Here is an 18,447-nt window from a genome sequence, read left to right on the forward strand (position 1 = left end):
ACCCTTCTATCTGTTGTCGCTCTCTCCGTGATCGGCATGGCTAGAACCTGCTCGGCCAACTGCTCCCCGAACACGTGCCTATCGGGGTCCTTGTCCCACCTCCGCTCTCCTTTGGCGAAAGCTCGCATACGCTGCGACCCTCCATCCACCCGTGGTCCATCATGGTGGGTCGACCCTGCAATGGAACTTCAGATAACCATATGTCCTCCAGAATCCTGACTGTCCAGCCATCCCCGATCTCCCACTTGATCTCCAGTAGTACCCTCGAGGTGCGCGCACGACCTCCCACCAAATAAAGGATGCTCCTCGTCCAGCGCGCATGGTTATCTGGGATTGTGGATCCCCATACTTTGCTTTAAACAGAGTGCCTCAAAGATTCTCCGGCTCTAGGAAAAATCTAGCTACTAATCTCGTCATGAATATTTCTATGCACTCAGTTAGTGAGGGTACTCCCAATCCGCCCCGGTTGGTTGGCTGACAAATGGTTTTCCAAGCCACAAGATGAACACCCTCTCTATCCCCCCGCCGCCCCCAGATGAAGCTCATAAACAACCTCTCCAGACCTCGAAGTATTGCAAGGGAACCAGGGTGTTAGATAGCAAATACATGAGAATGGAGCTCAAGACTGACCGTACTAGTGTGATTCTGCCCATCGTCGATAATGCACCCGCTTGCCAGCTCTCTAGTCTGCATCTGATGCTCTGCTCTAGGCTCGTGCACTCCCTCCTGCGCAGGCGACATCCTGTGATCGGCTCTCCAAGGTACCTGAGGGTCCCCTCCTGCTTGCCGATCCCCAGATTGCTCATGATAGCCATCTTTACTCGCGCATCGACCTTCTGGCTAAAGCAGATGACTGACTTGGTCAGGTTGACCTACTAACCAATGCTCCACAATACACCCCCAAAATTCTGTTGATGGTCAAAGCCGAACATCTCGTCGCACGGGCCAGTAACAAATAATCATCTCCAAATAATAGGTGGAAAATCAGGGTCATCTCCGACGCCGGACTATAGGCTAATATATATGATAATACTAAATATATGAAGTGTCGATAAATTAAGTTCAAATTAAGCCTGTACCAAGATTCATCCCTAGTGTTTATCACTTATGAATTCCTTGTGACAATTATCTAATCTAGCAATGGAACTTATTGTCGTTAAGGCAAATGGCAAGACCCAATTTGGTATGGTAAGGGAGCCAAGGTTGTCTAATGGTGAGGATCCATTCAAATGGAAGAGATGTTGAAAAGGCAAAGCGCCAAAGCCCTATCAAGTATGATATAACTTACACGTGTCTTTGAAATCCTGCTGTCGGGGTGTTTCGATACCTTTCTCCGTGAGCATTTGCCGTACACGTGTCCCTCCTCCGGTCCCACCACTTAGATCCGATATCTACGTGCTCCCTCGAGATCCGTCCATCTTTCTCCCAAGGCGCACACACTCTCTCTCCGTCCGCAGATCGGATGGCCTCCACCGCGGTGGCGCCGCCGCCGTCGCGGCAGCTCCGTCTCCGACCACCGCCGCCCTCCCTCCGCATCTCCCCGCCTCGTTTCTTCCGTTCCCTCCCCTCCCCTCCTCTCCTAAAACCCCACCTCCTCCCCCTTAAACCGCTAAATCCCTTCCTCCCCCCCGCCCCTCTCCTCCTCCGCCGCCGCTCCCCGCCCTCCGCCATCTTCTCCGCCGCCTCCGACGCCCCCCACCGCCCCACCATCGAGGTGAACGACCCAATGCCCTATTCTCTCGCCCTTCCGCCTTTCAAAGGCCTGACCCTTTCTTGTCGAAATCTTCTCCTTCCAGGACTCCTCTACGTTCCGGGAATGGGACTCCCTCACCGCCAAGTTCGCCGGCGCCGCCAACATCCCCTTCCTTCTCCTCCAGCTCCCCCAGATCGTCCTCAACGCCCGCAACCTCCTCGCCGGCAACAAGGCCGCCCTCTTTGCCGTCCCCTGGCTCGTGAGTGACTTCTACCTTCCCCCCTCTCCTTAAAATAAAGAAACAAAACAAAAGAAAAAAAAATCTTTTTCTTGATTAAATTCCTCAATCTTGGAGAAATTGGAGAACTTTGGCAGGGGATGCTGACGGGGTTGCTGGGGAACCTGTCGCTTCTGTCCTACTTTGCGAAGAAGAAGGAGACGGAGGCCGTTCTCATCCAGACTTTGGGCGTGTCGTCGAACTATGTGGTGATCGCGCAGCTTGCAATAGCCGAGGCCATGCCTCTGCCTCAGTTTGGGGCGACATCGGCTGTCGTGGCCTCCGGGCTTGTTCTCAACTTCTTGAATTACTTTGGTTGGCTTCATGATGGCATCTGGCGGCTCTGGGAGGACTTCATCACCATCGGCGGGGTTGCCGTTCTCCCTCAGGTGAATTTTCAAGGTTGTGGTTCTGAATGGTGGTAATGCAATTGGCTTCTGCTTCCTTTGATCGTGCGAACTCTGGGTTTGCAGGTGATGTGGTCGACGTTTGTTCCCTATATCCCAAACAGCATCTTGCCTGGGCTGATTTTTGGTACTGTAGCTGTTGTGGCTGTTATTATGGTAAGCTGGTATATGTCCTAGCTCCACTTTTCGCTTTTATTCATTGCTTTGTTTGGAACTTGATAATAAGAAATCTTTGTATATATATATATAAGAGCCAAGTTGGCATTGTTCAGTTCATAGCCCTGAGCCCAAGAGGAAGGCTACTGGTAGTATCTCGGGCCAGACCGTAGTAGGTAACTACTCTTTGTGAGGGTTCATAGGCCAAGGCATAAGCATCGGAGAAATGCTTTGTTGAGCCAACCTCACGGGGGTAGGAAACTGAGCATAGCCAGAATGGCTGGCTAAGCTGCTGGTGACAAAAGTATGTGAAGGTATGATGTTCAGATCCTAGAGGCTTTATTTTATGTTTTCTTTTCAATCATTAGACTAAAGATATTTAGAAATGTCTTAAGCATCTCATCTCATGCCGATTATATGTTGTTAATGAGCAATGGTCCGTAGGAAGGCCGTGTTTGCCCGTTAATGCAAGGAGGGCGAGAAAGGGCGTTTAAGGTCGCTTCTGTGAGGGGCTTATTGATCAAAGCTCAGAGATAGCATAGCATCTGGCAAGATTGATAGGATCATAAGACAACTCCCGTAATAGGATAAGTATTTAGAGTCTAATGATTGGTAGATGATCATAAAATAAAAACTTCTAAGATCAATAACATCGTGGCATCATATACTCAAGTCATCATTTATCCAAACCCATGGAAACATCTTCCATAAACTCCCAAGATAATAATCTTGTAAAAAATGCTTAATTAGTAGAGTATCCCAAATCCACGGATGATATATATAATTGGACAATTCCAAAAATAATGCCTAGTGAAATTTATCACATAGGATTCCTAGATTTCAGTTCTAAGATGGTTATAAAAACCATAGAATAGGCGATCCAAATGGATGGATTACCTCAAACCCTTAAATTATTAAAGAAAGAAGATATTGAAAAATATAAGAAAAAATATCAATTTCTATATATAGGAATGATTCAGGTAGCCTTTAACTTTATTAGGAACAAATACTAGTCTCATGTCGATCATCAGAGATGGACGATGTAATGCTTTTAAGGAATCCCTAGCAGCAGTGGTAGAAACTAGTCTCTGCCAAGGACTAGTATATTTTAACTGTGTTCCAAACTTAAGTCTGTCATTAACAGACCAAAATCTGTATGAAGCATTAAAATTAAATGTAATCACTTCTGGATATGATTATATCCCAGGATCTGAAGTTATAGCAGTAAGCTATAGAATACACTTCAAGGTACTAAATACTTTAGCACCTAAAAATAGAATAGACACCCAAAAGGGTTAGACAACCTTGGTTTATACAAACCTAGCAAGTATACAAACCTAGCAAGTACCCGTATTGCTACAACAACCAGAGGTATGGTCGTTAGATGAAATCATCCCAACTCAGCCTATAATAAATAGGAATATAGACCAGATAATACAAATGACCGATGGATCGGTAGAAATCATGTTTAATAATTTCTCAAGAAAGGTAAAAATTTCTGAAATCACTAGATCACTATCAAGCAGAAACTTTGATAGGTATGAAAATATTCCTAATACAAGGGCTCAACTTCTAAAGAAAGAAGTGAAGAGTTAAATGTGGTTGAAGAAATAAATATGAGTAAAAATAATATTCCATATGGAATATACAAGGGTAAGAAATCTCCTACCCAATCAGATATGAGTTTTCATATTTAATAGATTATACACAAGGAAGTATAATCAGAAAACTCTTAATGAAGAGTTTCAGTCAGAAGGAAATAAACCTTTTAGACTTCGGTATTTTAATAAGTTTTCTCCACTAAAGAAAATATATTATAAAGAAAAATATTATGAAGAATTAGAAGCATATCAAAAGATAGAATATTTTGTTCCTTGGTTTTTAAAATTTTATGCAAATGAAAAAACCCAAGAAATATTAGTTATCCAGAAAACATGGACAATTGCACAGGATGAAATAATAAATTCACCCTTTCCTCCAAAAAAATTATTTAAACTTCAGACAACAGAAGCAATGGCTTACTCTAATTTGAGTAAGATGGAACATGCTCATGTGACAATTAGAGAACTTAATACTCTAATTAGGTCACAAAATTACACGAATGCATATTTATACTGTGTAGGAACAAAATTAATGCAATTAGAAACAAAATTACTTGAAATGCATAAGGACCTTGAAAGAGATATCCAAGCCTTAGCAAAAATTAAAGAAAAACCTAAGGAAAAGAATAAAGAGATCGTAACTCCTGTTATTCAGACTCCACCAGAAGTAAAAAACTTCAAATTAGAAAAAACCAATGAAGAATTCGTAAAAATGTTAGAAGAAAAATTAAAAAAATACATATCAAAGTAGTTAGTAGAAATTCTAGGACTAACCCTAATAGTGAAAAATCTGAGAAAAGTGGTTCGGAAGACATATATGATATGGTTAAAACATTTTATGAAAATCTCCAAATTGAATCTGCTGACCATGATAAAGAAGAATCATCAGAAGAAGAGATATCAAACTTAGATAAGTTTGAAAGTCAATTGATAGAATTAAAAATCAATCCAATTAGGTATGAACCTAAACCATTAGAAAATATTATTATAAAAGGCCTTCGCCATTGGATCTTCTATATGAAGAGAAGCAACCATTCCAGAATTCTTATTCTAGAAAATACATCTATGAATGGAACATAGATGCAATGAGTGATAAACAAATTTTGGATATGATACACAGAATGTTGATGTATTCAACTATATGCCAGCAGAATGGTAATACTGATCATGAAATTGCCAAATTCATTACAATAAGTTTTGTAGGGCAATTAAGAGGTTGGTGGCAAAATTATCTTAATGATAATCAAAGAAAAGAAATATTAGATATAAAAATAATAAAAGTAGAGCCGGATAGGCCAACCAGTAGTGGTGTCCTAGGAACATACACTGAGCAAGATGCAGTATATACACCGTGTGTTGCTATAATCCTAAACTTTATAGGATTAGAATTAAATAGAGGAGAAGGAATGAAAACCCTCTTATTAAACCTAAGATGTCCAACTTTGACACATTTTAGATGGTATAAGGATACCTTTATGAATAGAGTAATGCAATTGGCAGATTCAAATAATGAAATATGGAAATCCAAATTTATAGACGACTGCCATACTTATTTGCTGAAAGAATTAGGAAAATCTTAAAGGATAGAAATGATGGAATTTCTATCAATTATGACAATTTTACATTGGACAATTAATAGCAACATGTGTCCAAGAAGGTTTAAATCTATGTACACCAATTAGGTGAATTCTTTCATCAATTTGCATATGATATACAAGATAAACCAGAAGGTTTAACTAAAAAAAGGAGAAAATACAAAAAATATGTACGCAAAACATCTAGAAAAGAGTACAAAAAATATAAAAATAAAAGATATCAATTAAGAAAACAACAGCAAAGAGAGAAATACGCTCTCAAAAAGAAGAAAAAAAGAGTAATTAAAGACAAACCAAAATGTTATAAATGTGGTAGGTTTGGGCACTATGCTAATAGATGCTCAATGAGAAAGAAAATAAATGAACTACAAATAGATGATCAGTTGAAAGGACAACTGACAAAGTTGATGTTGAAATCATCTTCTGAAGAAGAGTCTGAATATCTAGATTCCTCAGAAGAAGAAATTAATGAAATAGTCTCTTCAACCTCGTCTGAATCTGAAACAGATTCAAGTCAGTGTCAATGCAACACTGCACAATGTAGTAAAGATTACTGGAAATATCTCGTAAAAATGAAATCATTAAATATCTTGACAACCAGTTAGAAAGAAATATTAAAAATTTTAGACCATATTAGTGACCATCACATTAAAAAACAACTGTTAGAATTCTTACTAGAAAAGAACCCAAATAACAGGGAGTCAACTAGACTAGTACTACCTAGTCCTATCAACTTAGTGAAGTAATAAATAGGTTTCACAATTCTCGAATAAAAGAGAAACCTGCTTCACTAACAGATTTAAAATATGAAATAAATCAATTAAAAATAGAAATATCAATGTTGAAACAAGAAAATAGACAATTTAGTGCTAGAATAACTAGCCTAGAAACTCTTCAAAAAGAGTCTATGGAATTTCCTTTAGATCAAAAAGAGAAAGAAAAAGTCATAATTTAGGAAACAGATAGCCTTTTTGAATATCTAAATATATTAAACCAAGTGACATACCAAAAAAGGTATATTGAAGTCACTTTAGTAATAAATAAAACTTTTGTTCTAGAAAATGCAATGGCACTAATAGACAACGGTGCTGATTTAAATTGCATCCAAGAAGGGATAATTCCTACAACTTACTTTGAAAAAACAGTGCATACACTAACTGCAGCTGGAGGTAATAAACTCTCCATCAAATACAAAATACTTGAAGCATATATATGCAATCACAATGTTTGTATTAAAACATCCTTCATTTTAGTTAAAAATTTAACACAAAGTATCATTCTAGGAACTCCATTCCTTAATGATATAATGCCTATAACAAAGATAGATAATACTGGAATCTATACAAAAAAACAAGGAAAACAATTAGTACTTCTATTCATAACAGACCCGCAGACAAAAATGATTAATGAAATCAAGGACATCCTTATAAAGAAGGAAAACCAATTAAACTTCTTAAAGAAAGAAGTAAACATCTATGATGTTAATAAAAAAACTAAATGAACCTAATAATCTAGAAAGAATAAAAAACTTAGAAAAACAATTTAAAGAAGAAGTTTGCAATGAAATTCCTAATGCTTTTTGGAATAGAAAAAGGCATGAGGTTAACCTACCATATGAAGAATCGTTTGATGAGAAAAATATTCCCACCAAGGCTAGACCAACATAGATGAACCAAGAATATCTTAGTCTATGTAAGAAAGAAATAGAAACACTCCTGAATAGGGGACTAATAAGAAAATCTTATTCTCCTTGGAGTTGTACTGCTTTCTATGTTAATAAAAATGCAGAAAAAGAGAGGTAATCCAAGGCTAGTAATTTACTACAAACCTTTGAATAAGGTATTAAAATGGATAAGATATCCATTACTTAATAAAAAGGACTTATTAAATAGATTAAGTGAAGCAACGATCTTCTCAAAATTTGATTTAAAATCAGGATACTGGCAAATTTAGATTAAAGAATCTGATAGATATAAGACTGCTTTTACTGTACTATTTGGACATTACGAATGGAATGTAATGCCTTTTGGACTCAAAAATGCACCATCTGAATTTTAAAACATAATGAATGAAACTCTTAATGACAGTACGGAAACCATAATTGTCTATATAGATGATGTTTTAGTATTTTCTAAAACAATAGATGACCATATAAAACATCTTAAACATTTTAAGATAATAGCAAAGAAGATGAGCTTATTCAAACCAAAATAAGATTTTTAGGACATTATATATCTCAAGGAAAAATAAGATTTTCTTATTAATCTTCTATTCAGCCAAAATAAGGTTATATCAGCAAAAAAGATAAGCTTATTTCAAACCAAAATAAGGTTTTTAGGACATTATATATCTCAAGAAAAAATAATTCCAATAGAAATAAGTATTGAATTTATATCAAAATTTTCGGATGAAATAACAGATACAAAACAACTTCAAACATTTTTAGAAAGTTTAAACTATGTATCTGATTATTATAAAGACTTAGCAGAAGACATGCAATACTCTATGAGAGATTGAATAAAAATCCAGCTCCGTGGAGTAAATAGCACACCAATCAGGTGAAAAAAATCAAGTCAAAGGTAAAATGCTTGCCTTGTTTATCATTAGCTAATTCTAATTGGTTTAAAATAGTCGAAATCAATGCATTAGACATTGGATTCGAAGGTATTTTAAAGCAATTAGACCCAGAACTCAATAAAGAGATTCTTGTGAGACATGCTTCTGGAAAATGGAATCCCACTCAAATGAAGTACTCAACAATTAAAAAAGAAATGCTTTCAATAGTAAAATGTATTGTAAAATTTTAAAGTGATTTGTTGAATCAGCAATTTCTGCTGAGAATTGATTGCACTGCAGCAAAACAAATCATAAAAAAGGATGTTAAAAACTTAGTATCCAAGCAAATATTTGCTGGATGGCAGGCACAATTGTCTGTCTTCGAAGTGAATTGTCTTGTCAGCAATGGTAAAGATTATTTAGTAGATTACTCTGATCTTGTTGGCTTCTTGCCTTTTTTCTTATCAGGAATAGATTTCACTGCTCCTTTTCGGGGCTTGGTGGCCAGAACTGTGTGCCACATTTCTTCTGTTGAAGTAGATTGTACTTTCTGTTCATATGGATCTTGAGATTCTCCTGCTAAGCATACATATTTGTTGCTTTCATCCTCAGGAGTATTTGAAGACGAATGTCTTGATGAAGTGGTTTGCATTGATTGATCTTCAAAGGCTTCGAAGAATTTCTTCTTGACCTTTTCTAGGCATTTTTCCATAATTTCTTCTTCAGAGATATTTGGATATTTTCTGGTTAATTTTTGTTTTACAGACATAAAGAAATTATCATCATTGGTGCCTGATTGCTGAGGAGAACCAAATATTTTCTTCTCCTTGTAAAGAGTAATATTATTTTTAATAATAATAATTATGCCATCGAACTTTTCTGTTGGTATTCCAATCCACTATTTGTAGAGAGCTTTTCTTTTTAACACAGGAATATTATTCCTGTCAAATCCAGTGGCAAGTGTCCACTTCCATATTCATGGCATCCTGTTCTCTATAAAGTAGAACATCGGATACATGCTAGAACAGATCCGATTGTCCAGCATTTTATTTATGGTGGGATGATTGTCCACCCATTCTTCAAACATATCAATTAATTTTTTTGGTAATATTTTAATGTTGGGACCGAAAAATGTCCACCATTGGTTGAACCAGCCTGGAACAGGCTTAAGCAGTACGTCTGGATGTATCTACAAAAACCAAGAGTGTTTTCTCTTGGAGTTTTCATAGTAAATCATGTTAGTAAAAGCATTCACATAGTCCCAGTATGTTGCTGTGACCACGTGATCATATTTTTTGATCATCTTGGGCTTGTTGGGGTCAAGTCCCCACTCCTACGGCTGAATGAGCTTGCATATAGTGCATTTACTATAATTAATATAATTATTCATGTTATTATTATGGAAATTATGATTAATTTCCACAGAATCAGAAAGGAGCAATAATTTCTCCATCATCTGTCTGTCCTTTCCATCCATTGAAGGATATCCTTCTTCGTCAAAATATTTTTGACGTATGAACCATGGGTCATCTATTTGTTGAATGTCACTTTGACCCAGGTGCATAATTGTTTGCTCGCAACTATTTTGCAAGAATGAAGTGTCAATTGTAGATTCTTAAAGCACTTCTTTCATTGTCGGTTTCGACGATGATGATGAAGAGAGATTTTCTCTTGCTGTAGCAAATTATTGCTTTTCAACCTCCATTTGTTTTTGTTGATTGAGGTAGATTGCAAGGTCCACCATTTGTGGAGTCTTTTCTTGTTGCATATGAAACAACATATTTGCTGAATTCATAGAAAGTGCATTGGCACTGCGTCCTCTGCTCCTTCGGAAAGAATTTCTTCCTCGAGTATATGTTCCTCCTAGAGGAATCATCCTTGCAAAAATTCTCTGCTTAGAAAGTCTGGAAGAGAATTCTCTGGTTAAAGGAGTTGTCTAATCAGCAACTTTAGACTTCATCTGCAAGAAAGGAATCACCTTTATTAAAGTGATGTCAAATCAAGACCTTATCAGCCAGAGAAATCTCCTTTTACAAAAGCAAAGCTGCTTTAAGTCCCTTTCAACTTTTGTAAAGCATATTTTAGTCATTTCAACTTTTGTAAAAGTATCTTTAAGTCATGTCTTGCCTGCCATTATGTTAGACAGATAGTTTTGGACTCCAAACTGAATTGGAATCCAGTTTGTTATGTTTTGTCTATAAAAGGGAAGGTCCTCACCCTTGTTGAGGCACGACTCAGTTTGGAAATAAATCCTTTGTTTCTCCAACTCTCTCCACTAAGATCCTCTCCATCCAGGCCCTCCGCATAATTGGTATTAGAGCCAAGTTGGCATTGTTTAGTTCATAGCCCAGGGCCCAAGAGTGTATATATATATATATATATCATGGATAGTCACATAGTATGAGGTCATTGATGGTGCAAGCTGATAACTTATCAGCAACCAGTTGCCAACCCAATTATATATATCGAATAGCAAGACATCCTTTATCTGTCATATATCTGTATGACAGCATCTTTTATGCAGGGGAAGGTTCTTGTATGGATATCATAGACTTATATAGACGAAAACCGAAAAATATGTTCAGTTTAACATCATCAAAGAAAAACCCAAAAGGTTCTTGATCTTCAAATAGGAAAATTCATCACTATCAATGCCTTAACAAAATTTACAAGTTGCGCATTTTAAACCGTGATAGTGTCTTCTTCTGTGGTATTCATCTCTAAGTGATATTGTTTCAGTGTTTTATTTTTGGGATATGACATCTGATCAATCCAATTATCATTTATTGCCTGCGACTGCTCAGAATTATTTGGGAAAAATGTTTGAGCTGAAAGGTTGAAATTCTTTATATATTTCATAAACCCTTTGTAATTAACATCAAGTATAGAATGAGATATTAGAGCTTTTTGTTCCCTTGTGAAGTTTCGGAAACAGATTTATTTTGTCCTTGCATTTATCTAGGCAGTGCGTTTATCTAGGGAGGCCATCAGTTTCCCGAAGTCCTAATATTTTTTGAGAAGATCCATAATATACCTGATTAGGTCTGTAAACTGCAGTAGAGTATCACTAGAGAGTCACATGGTCTAGGTATAATATCTTCACCCAAGAGACAAACTCCCTTTTGCATCTCGTCTTCATGATTGGTTTGATCAAATTTTTGCATGCCACAAAGATGTATTTAGGCTAAAATAGGTTTAGATTTGATTAATTCAAACTTTTTTTGGTTTTTATTCAGTTAATTTGCTCTTTTATTGAGTCCTTCATGTCTTTTATTTAATTTGTTTTGAGAAAAGGTTCAATATGATCTATTTTCTAGTGTTTTTCATACTCAAACTTGAGGCTACTTGTGTAGTGAGATTTTAATCCTATTTTGAGTAGGCATATTCTCTACAATCCCTAATTTTGGCCTAGGTTCTAGGAAGCACGGTACATCAAACTGTATATCATGTCCATTTAAGGTACTTATCAAATGCTGATACTTGTGTACGTCTAGGATAAGTTCCAACACTTATGCTAAGTATCCTATTTTTGAAAATTAAACAGTGCTCTAGATATTTGTACAATATACTTGTGATTCTTTCCCAATATCCTTAGTAGCAAGGTGAAGGGCTTTTTCTTTCTTTCCTTTTATTTTATGAATGTAATTTTTTTTATGATGAACTATTAAATTGGAGTTTGTAATGTTCATACTACAGTATGGGGTGTGGACTATGATTGGGGTCGATGGATTTGAACGATGATTAAATCATGAGTTTGTGGGAGTTAATCTGAAACATATTATCTTACTTTTTCAAGTTCTGTTATATTGTTGTATCCGTATCCCATATCTATGTCCATGCTTCATAGTCTATGTTGGTTTAGGAAAGTTTTTAAGTCACCAGGATTGTGTTCTCAAGAGAGTCTGATGGTTTTTTATGTGGCGCTTATAGAGTTAGGAATTTTACTCCTTTGGAAAAGTCTTTGGTTGTTCTTTTCTGCTAGAAAACTGAAAGGTAGAATTTTTATTATTGTAGGAGCTCTATTTTGGGAATCCTAGTGCGGTCTACAGAGGTTTTCTTCTTCTGCCAGCCTCCATCTTCTTTTCTGTTTAACAAGTCTTGATTCAGGGCTAGTCTGTAGCTATGGAGAAAGGTTGTGTTCTTGGGCGCTGAGATATTCGGGAAAATACCTGAAGTATTAGATCTGGAATTTTCTGCAGGATGTTCAAACAAGAATACTGCAATGCACAGAAAGGGCAATTATCTGGGATCCTTTGAGGAGTCAGAAAGATTCTATTTTGATATAATAAAACAATTGAAACAAAGTCCTTGATCCTCCTAAATATGTTTATTCAAGCCTATTACTTCTAGATGCATCTTCAAACAAGCTATCATAAGGGCGAGTGATATGGTAAGCCATGTGGTTTGTTATTTCGCTTGCGGTTTGCCCTATATATATATATATATATATATATATATATATATATATATATATATATATATATATATATATATATATTTGTTGTTTGCTTTCCTTTCCTCTGAACTTTCCAACTCTATAAGTCTCATTATCTTATTGTTTTTGCTGCAAACACCAAGGATGTGTCTTATGTTGAAAGTTGTCCTTATCCAAGAACTAAATGTTCCCTGAGATAGTCCTTGTCCAATGGGAAAAAAATTGGAATATCGGCACAATTTGTGCAAAGGTTGATATCTTGCTGAAAGCTGGTTGTGAAATTACACTCAAAGTTTCTTGATGCCTTCATGACATTGTGTTTTTCTTCACAATCTACCTTGTAATATATGCTGTTGTTCTTGTATTGGATGATAAGACTGAATATTTTCCTTTTCCCAAACATCATGATCTTAATGTGGATAGGGGCATGAGGATCTAAGGAGGAACTTGCATCCCATTTTATATCAATTATTGGACTATTCATAGTAGTTACTAACCTGCGAAGTATTGTTATTATGGTGTCCTGTATTTTGGTGAGATGTTAATGTTAGTCTTACACCTTGCTCATTGTATACACATTCTTTCAATAGTTGTATTCAAAAATGTTTTTTCCACATCCCAGTTACAGTTTCATGCCTCACATCAAGGTTATACTTAATGTTGTCGAGTCTGCAAAGTCTGACATTTGTCCCCATACCATTGAAGCAAATGATAATTCACTAATTGTTTAGAATCATCTTTTCTTCAATGAAGACGATCAAAAGTTTTGGATATTTTATTCTTCTGGCCTTCACCTCCCACCCCTGGACTGGAAATAGAACCCAGCCCCACTTCTGATCCATTCATTTTTGCAAGCTGGCGGGATCCAGAGCTAAGCCCCCTCCTATTCGAGGCTGGGCCAACCTTCCTTTTGCTCTTCCTTCGGTTGCTCCCATACCATTGAAGCAAAGGATAAGTCACTAATTGATTAGAATCATCCTTTCTTCAATGAAGACAGTTAGAAGTTTTGGGTAGTTGTCTCTTGTGCAAGGCACAGAGAGAGTCAATAATTTGAGATTACATGTATCATACATGGGCTTGGCTTTGTGTGTTCTTTATGTTCTGCCTTTTTGGATTTGCTAATATTATATGCTTCTAAAAACTGACAAATTACTTACATTTAACTTTTTTTCCCCAATTTCCAATGCAAGTATGATGAAATGTTTTGGCTCGACTGTGGTCGGTGTGCCTGATACTTTCTGGTAGTTTTTGTTTTAATGGCAATATAACATATTCATGGGAGGGATCGGCATACATATATGTTGATAATCAACTCTCCGGAAACTGTTCTGTGGTTGAATGCTTGAAGTTATGGCTTAAAAAGAAAAAAAGCAGCTATATGAATCACTGATTTTTTCTAGTTATATATTGTTTAGTCCTATTTTTTATATTTGATTATGTTTCAAAATAGGAGTTAATAATCTTGAGAAATCAGAACTGATAATAAAGTTTTATTGCCTGAATGTGTAACTGTTGTCTGGACGATGATTCCTTTTCTCCTTCCATCAAGAACTATCTATATTAGTTTTTAAAATTGAAGTTTATGTGCCCATCTTGATTGCAGTTACTAACACATGCAGGCACGATCTGGGAAACTTTCTGATAGAGGAATAAAGTTTGTTGGGTCAATATCTGGATGGACCGCGACTCTACTTTTCATGTGGATGCCTGTAGCGCAAATGGTATGGAGATGCATTGGCATGCTTTCTTCAATATTCCATCACCTGTTACTTGGAACACTGACCTTGTAACTGTTTTGTTATGAGATGCAGTGGACAAATTACCTCCATCCAGACAACATTAAAGGCTTATCAGCTTTCACAATGTTGCTTGCAATGATTGGAAATGGCCTTATGATTCCACGAGCTTTATTTATTCGTGATCTGATGTGGTATTCCACTTTCTCAAGTTTTTCTTCCTATTGTAGCTCCAGAGATCAGATTTAGTCCAGTACTTCAGTGTATTAAGAAGTATATAAAGTGAGGTTTCTAAGATCTAGATGCAAAAGACCCCAAACGAGTATTTGTTTAATTGGATTGCTGGTGCGCTTGTGACTTACATATGCCTTCTAATAACTCAGATCTAGGCATTTTTTATTTTTTTTTGATAATGGTGATCCTTTAGATCACGAGGACAGGCATATCAACCAACTTTGGTTATCTATTGCTGAAAATATGCAAACATTTATGTATTCTTTCTTCTGTTTGATTACAAATTTGTTTTGGAGGATCTACCTTGTATAGGAATCTTTGTTCTGATAGCATCTAAGTAATCAAGCTCTTCTGGTACATCCAGCTTATTTCTGGTGGGGATTTTTTGTTCCAATATAGCTGTCATGATACTTAAAGATAATATTAGCACTCTTGATATGTCATAATCTATCTTGGTTTTGTTATTAGAAGTTTCATGCTACCACAGTGTCTATACTTCTGATATCTTTCATTGGGTGCCATTTACTTATTCAATCACCACTTAAAAGGCTTTACAATTTTCGGAGTCACTCAGTAATCTACATCCTCTTTCATGGTTGTATATGTCTCTACCCAATAGTATTGAAAGGACTCAGATTTTTGGAGAAGGATAGAGTGTCAGCCTTAATATGAAAAGCAACCTATGCACTTAGGGTAAAATTCTTTCTTGATAATGAAAATATATCATCCTTGCAATTATCATTAGCCATTCCCAGTAAAATGAGGGCTATAGAGCAAAAATCATTACTTAAGAGAGCTCTGTGGAAGAATCAAGCAGAAATTTCATGACCAACTGGAAACTTGACATCAACACCCAGAGACCTGGTCCTGAATCCCCTGGACACAGCTACTTTTAGCTAGATGGGTCCTGCCTTGAAACCTAGAAGGCCAGTTGGCAGGTAAGATGGCCTACCATATTATATGTGATTTAAGCTCATGCAGGCAGGAAGGGACCCTCCAATATTCCCCTGGTATTGGACAGGGTCTCATGAAGAGGATGAAAAGATTATAGAGGGAATCTATTAACTTTGCTTAAAAAATTGCTATGTTTTTGATGAAAGTTGTAGTCTTGAATAAACACAAAAGCAAGTTCTATATGCTTTTCACCAAAGTAGATTTTGAGGGACCTAGACTCTTGTGATGTATGTCAAATGGGGGAAAATATATATACACAAACACACACACATATATATATCTTCCTTTTTTTCTTTTCTTCTCTTTGTTTAATTCAATATCCAATTTATTTTGAAGGTTTCTGATTTAGTAATAAGTTGGATTGTAGGTTCACTGGTTCAGCTTGGGCAACCTTTCTTCTTGGTTGGGGAAACTTGGCCTGCATGTACTGGTAGGCTCTCTTTTCTAATAGCTTCGAAAGCTATCAGATGCTTTCTTTGAGTGTGACCGACTAATTATTAACCCTACACTTTTTCTCTGTCATTTCAGTTTCAATAGTATCAGCAGGAATTTTTTCTTCGCAGCAACACTTGGCTTGTTTTTATGGCTAGGTTTTTTCTCTACTCCTAAACTCATTGCGCTTTCATGGTATCTGTCATTACGTTCTTACTTAGTTGTCCTCAAACTCAATTTAGTGTACTGTGCATGCCATCAGTCATGTGGTTAAGTTAGCCAATTCATGCAAAAATGTTTTGTTTAATCTATCTGGGGTAAAGTTTTACGGTCAAAACAATCATATTTTTGTTTGTGACAAGGGTTGCATAGAAGGTGAAATTGCTGATGTGGTGTAGATTTTTTTCTGAAGACTTCTTAACCTTCACATTTAAAATTTGAAGAATTGAGAAGAATATGTTAAGTTGTAGTAGTCCTTGAATAAAATGCATGACACCCATTGCTGTTGACCTTCCACCCAAGTGCCAGAAACATCACTGGAAACTGTGAACCATGACTAATGAAACTGGGTCTGTGCCTCTGTGATACGTCAGGTGTTGGAATAAGTTAAATGGTCAGGGTTGAAACATCTAGCATCTAGTGCATTGTTATATCTCTTGCTCTTCTTAAAGTTGAAAGTTCTTGATCATATGACATCTGACTACTGTTAAAATATCATGTAATTCTTCTTTATTGTTGGCTTTGCATTATTTGATTTGAATCTATCCCTTTCATTCAGGAATGGCTCTTTGGAGAGATACTGTAGCCTATGGTTACAATTCACCCATTACATCCTTAAAAGAATTAGTGTTTGGACAATGATACAGATACTGCTGATGGTGTATCTGCAACATTACATGGATCATTGTTAGTCATTATTTTTGCCAGATTTGGTCCAATAGTTCAAGTTGCAATCGGGAGCATTCTATCAGATGCTGGCCTTATAGTTGCTTTATGGTAAGCTGCATAGGGCCAAGGATATTCAAAACCTCATGTTGAGTGAGTTTTAATCTAGTTCATGGTGACATTTGCTTCTGTGGCAGTTATTTACCAATATAACTGCTTGCTTTCACCATGTAAATTGTAAATTAATTGATAAAACACGCTGTAGCATAGTAAATAAATATTTTTTACCACTCCATGAATGATTATTTTCAATCCATGCACACTTCATGAAGCTGGTCTTATCCCTGTGTTAGTTTCTTTTTTTCTATGTGTTATGATGTCTTTGACTATCTATTAGATATTCTAGTAGTGATTGTTTAATTTGATGGTGTAAATATTTTGGAATTTATCTCGTCTTCCGAACTTGCTGGGTTTGAAAAATAAGATCTTTAAATGCGAAGAAGAATAATAGAGGTCTAATAGAAGTCTTGGTGATTGAAAAATGATTTGGAAAACTGAGATATATGTAAAGAGCGGCTGCATGCTTACATAGATCATAAATTATAAATGCTAGGATGAGTATCTTTCAAGAGAATCTTAGGCGGTATTTGAAGAAATCATGGATAGGAGTTCCCAAAAAAAATTCAAGCAAAGGTTTAAAAGCCATTTTGTCTTGTATTCACGCTGGAGTGAGATGTAATAATATTTGAGATGCAGATTGGCAACTAATCATGGACTTACCAGATACATATGCACAATTTAAGATATTATATTCAGAATGTGTACTATTTCAGCTATTGTAGAACCAAAACTATGATTACAATCATATATCAAGCCTTATCCTAGTTATTGGGATTTGGCTTTTGTCAATCCTCATTTGCCATCTTTCCTACTGTCAAATGTCTACTGTAAGCATTTGCTTTCATAGGTCATAACCAAGGATTGAGATCTCGACCCTACCTCACTGCTCGACCCTGTGTCACGCACCGTATTGATTTATATCAACATAGGGGGATTATCAGGTTTGGTGGAGCATGAGGAGATACATAATTTAAGATATTATATTCAAAATGTGTACTATTTCAGCTGTTGTAGAACCAAAACTATGATTACAATCATACATGTAGCCTTATCCTAGTTATTGGGAGTTGGCTTTTGTCAATCCTCATTTGCCATCTTTCCTACTGTCAAATGTCTCTGGTGTTATTGGAAGCATTGGCTTTCATAAGTCATAACCAGCGGTTGAGATCTCGACCCTGCCTGACTGCTTGACCCTCTGCCATGCACCGTATTGATCCATATCAACATTGGGGGTATTATCGGGTTTGGTGGAGCATGAATAGATACGAGGGTGTACGGTATCCTGTACTAAATGCTGGTACATGAAAAGTATGGAGGTGTACTGTGAGATCTCAAAATTTGTTCACAGCATATATGTGACCTTTGA

The 18,447-nt window shown here is 36.4% G+C and overlaps 1 protein-coding gene across 1 annotated transcript; it reads left to right on the top strand.

Annotated features, from left to right (window-relative positions):
- Nucleotides 1–1,405: 1,405 nt before the first annotated feature.
- On the top strand, nucleotides 1,406–17,292 carry LOC103716666 (maltose excess protein 1-like, chloroplastic). Its single transcript, XM_008804763.4, has 9 exons — nucleotides 1,406–1,714; nucleotides 1,797–1,952; nucleotides 2,069–2,359; nucleotides 2,444–2,533; nucleotides 14,340–14,441; nucleotides 14,532–14,650; nucleotides 16,012–16,074; nucleotides 16,173–16,234; nucleotides 16,855–17,292. Exons 1-9 carry the CDS (start codon nucleotides 1,463–1,465, stop codon nucleotides 16,935–16,937), a joined length of 1,218 nt encoding a protein of 405 aa, XP_008802985.2. The 5' UTR covers nucleotides 1,406–1,462; the 3' UTR covers nucleotides 16,938–17,292.
- The last annotated feature ends 1,155 nt before the right edge of the window (nucleotides 17,293–18,447 follow it).

The sequence above is a fragment of the Phoenix dactylifera genome, chromosome 5, assembly GCF_009389715.1.
Source record: "Phoenix dactylifera cultivar Barhee BC4 chromosome 5, palm_55x_up_171113_PBpolish2nd_filt_p, whole genome shotgun sequence".
NCBI classification, from domain to species: Eukaryota; Viridiplantae; Streptophyta; class Magnoliopsida; order Arecales; family Arecaceae; genus Phoenix; species Phoenix dactylifera.

Excerpts from the sequence above, each read along its gene's own strand:
- LOC103716666 (XM_008804763.4), top strand. The coding sequence starts at position 1,463 with ATGGCCTCCACCGCGGTGGCGCCGCCGCCGTCGCGGCAGCTCCGTCTC. Across the intron at positions 1,715-1,796 it reads CCCACCGCCCCACCATCGAG|GACTCCTCTACGTTCCGGGA; the intron begins GTGAACGACCCA and ends TTCTCCTTCCAG. Across the intron at positions 2,534-14,339 it reads CTGTTGTGGCTGTTATTATG|GCACGATCTGGGAAACTTTC; the intron begins GTAAGCTGGTAT and ends TAACACATGCAG.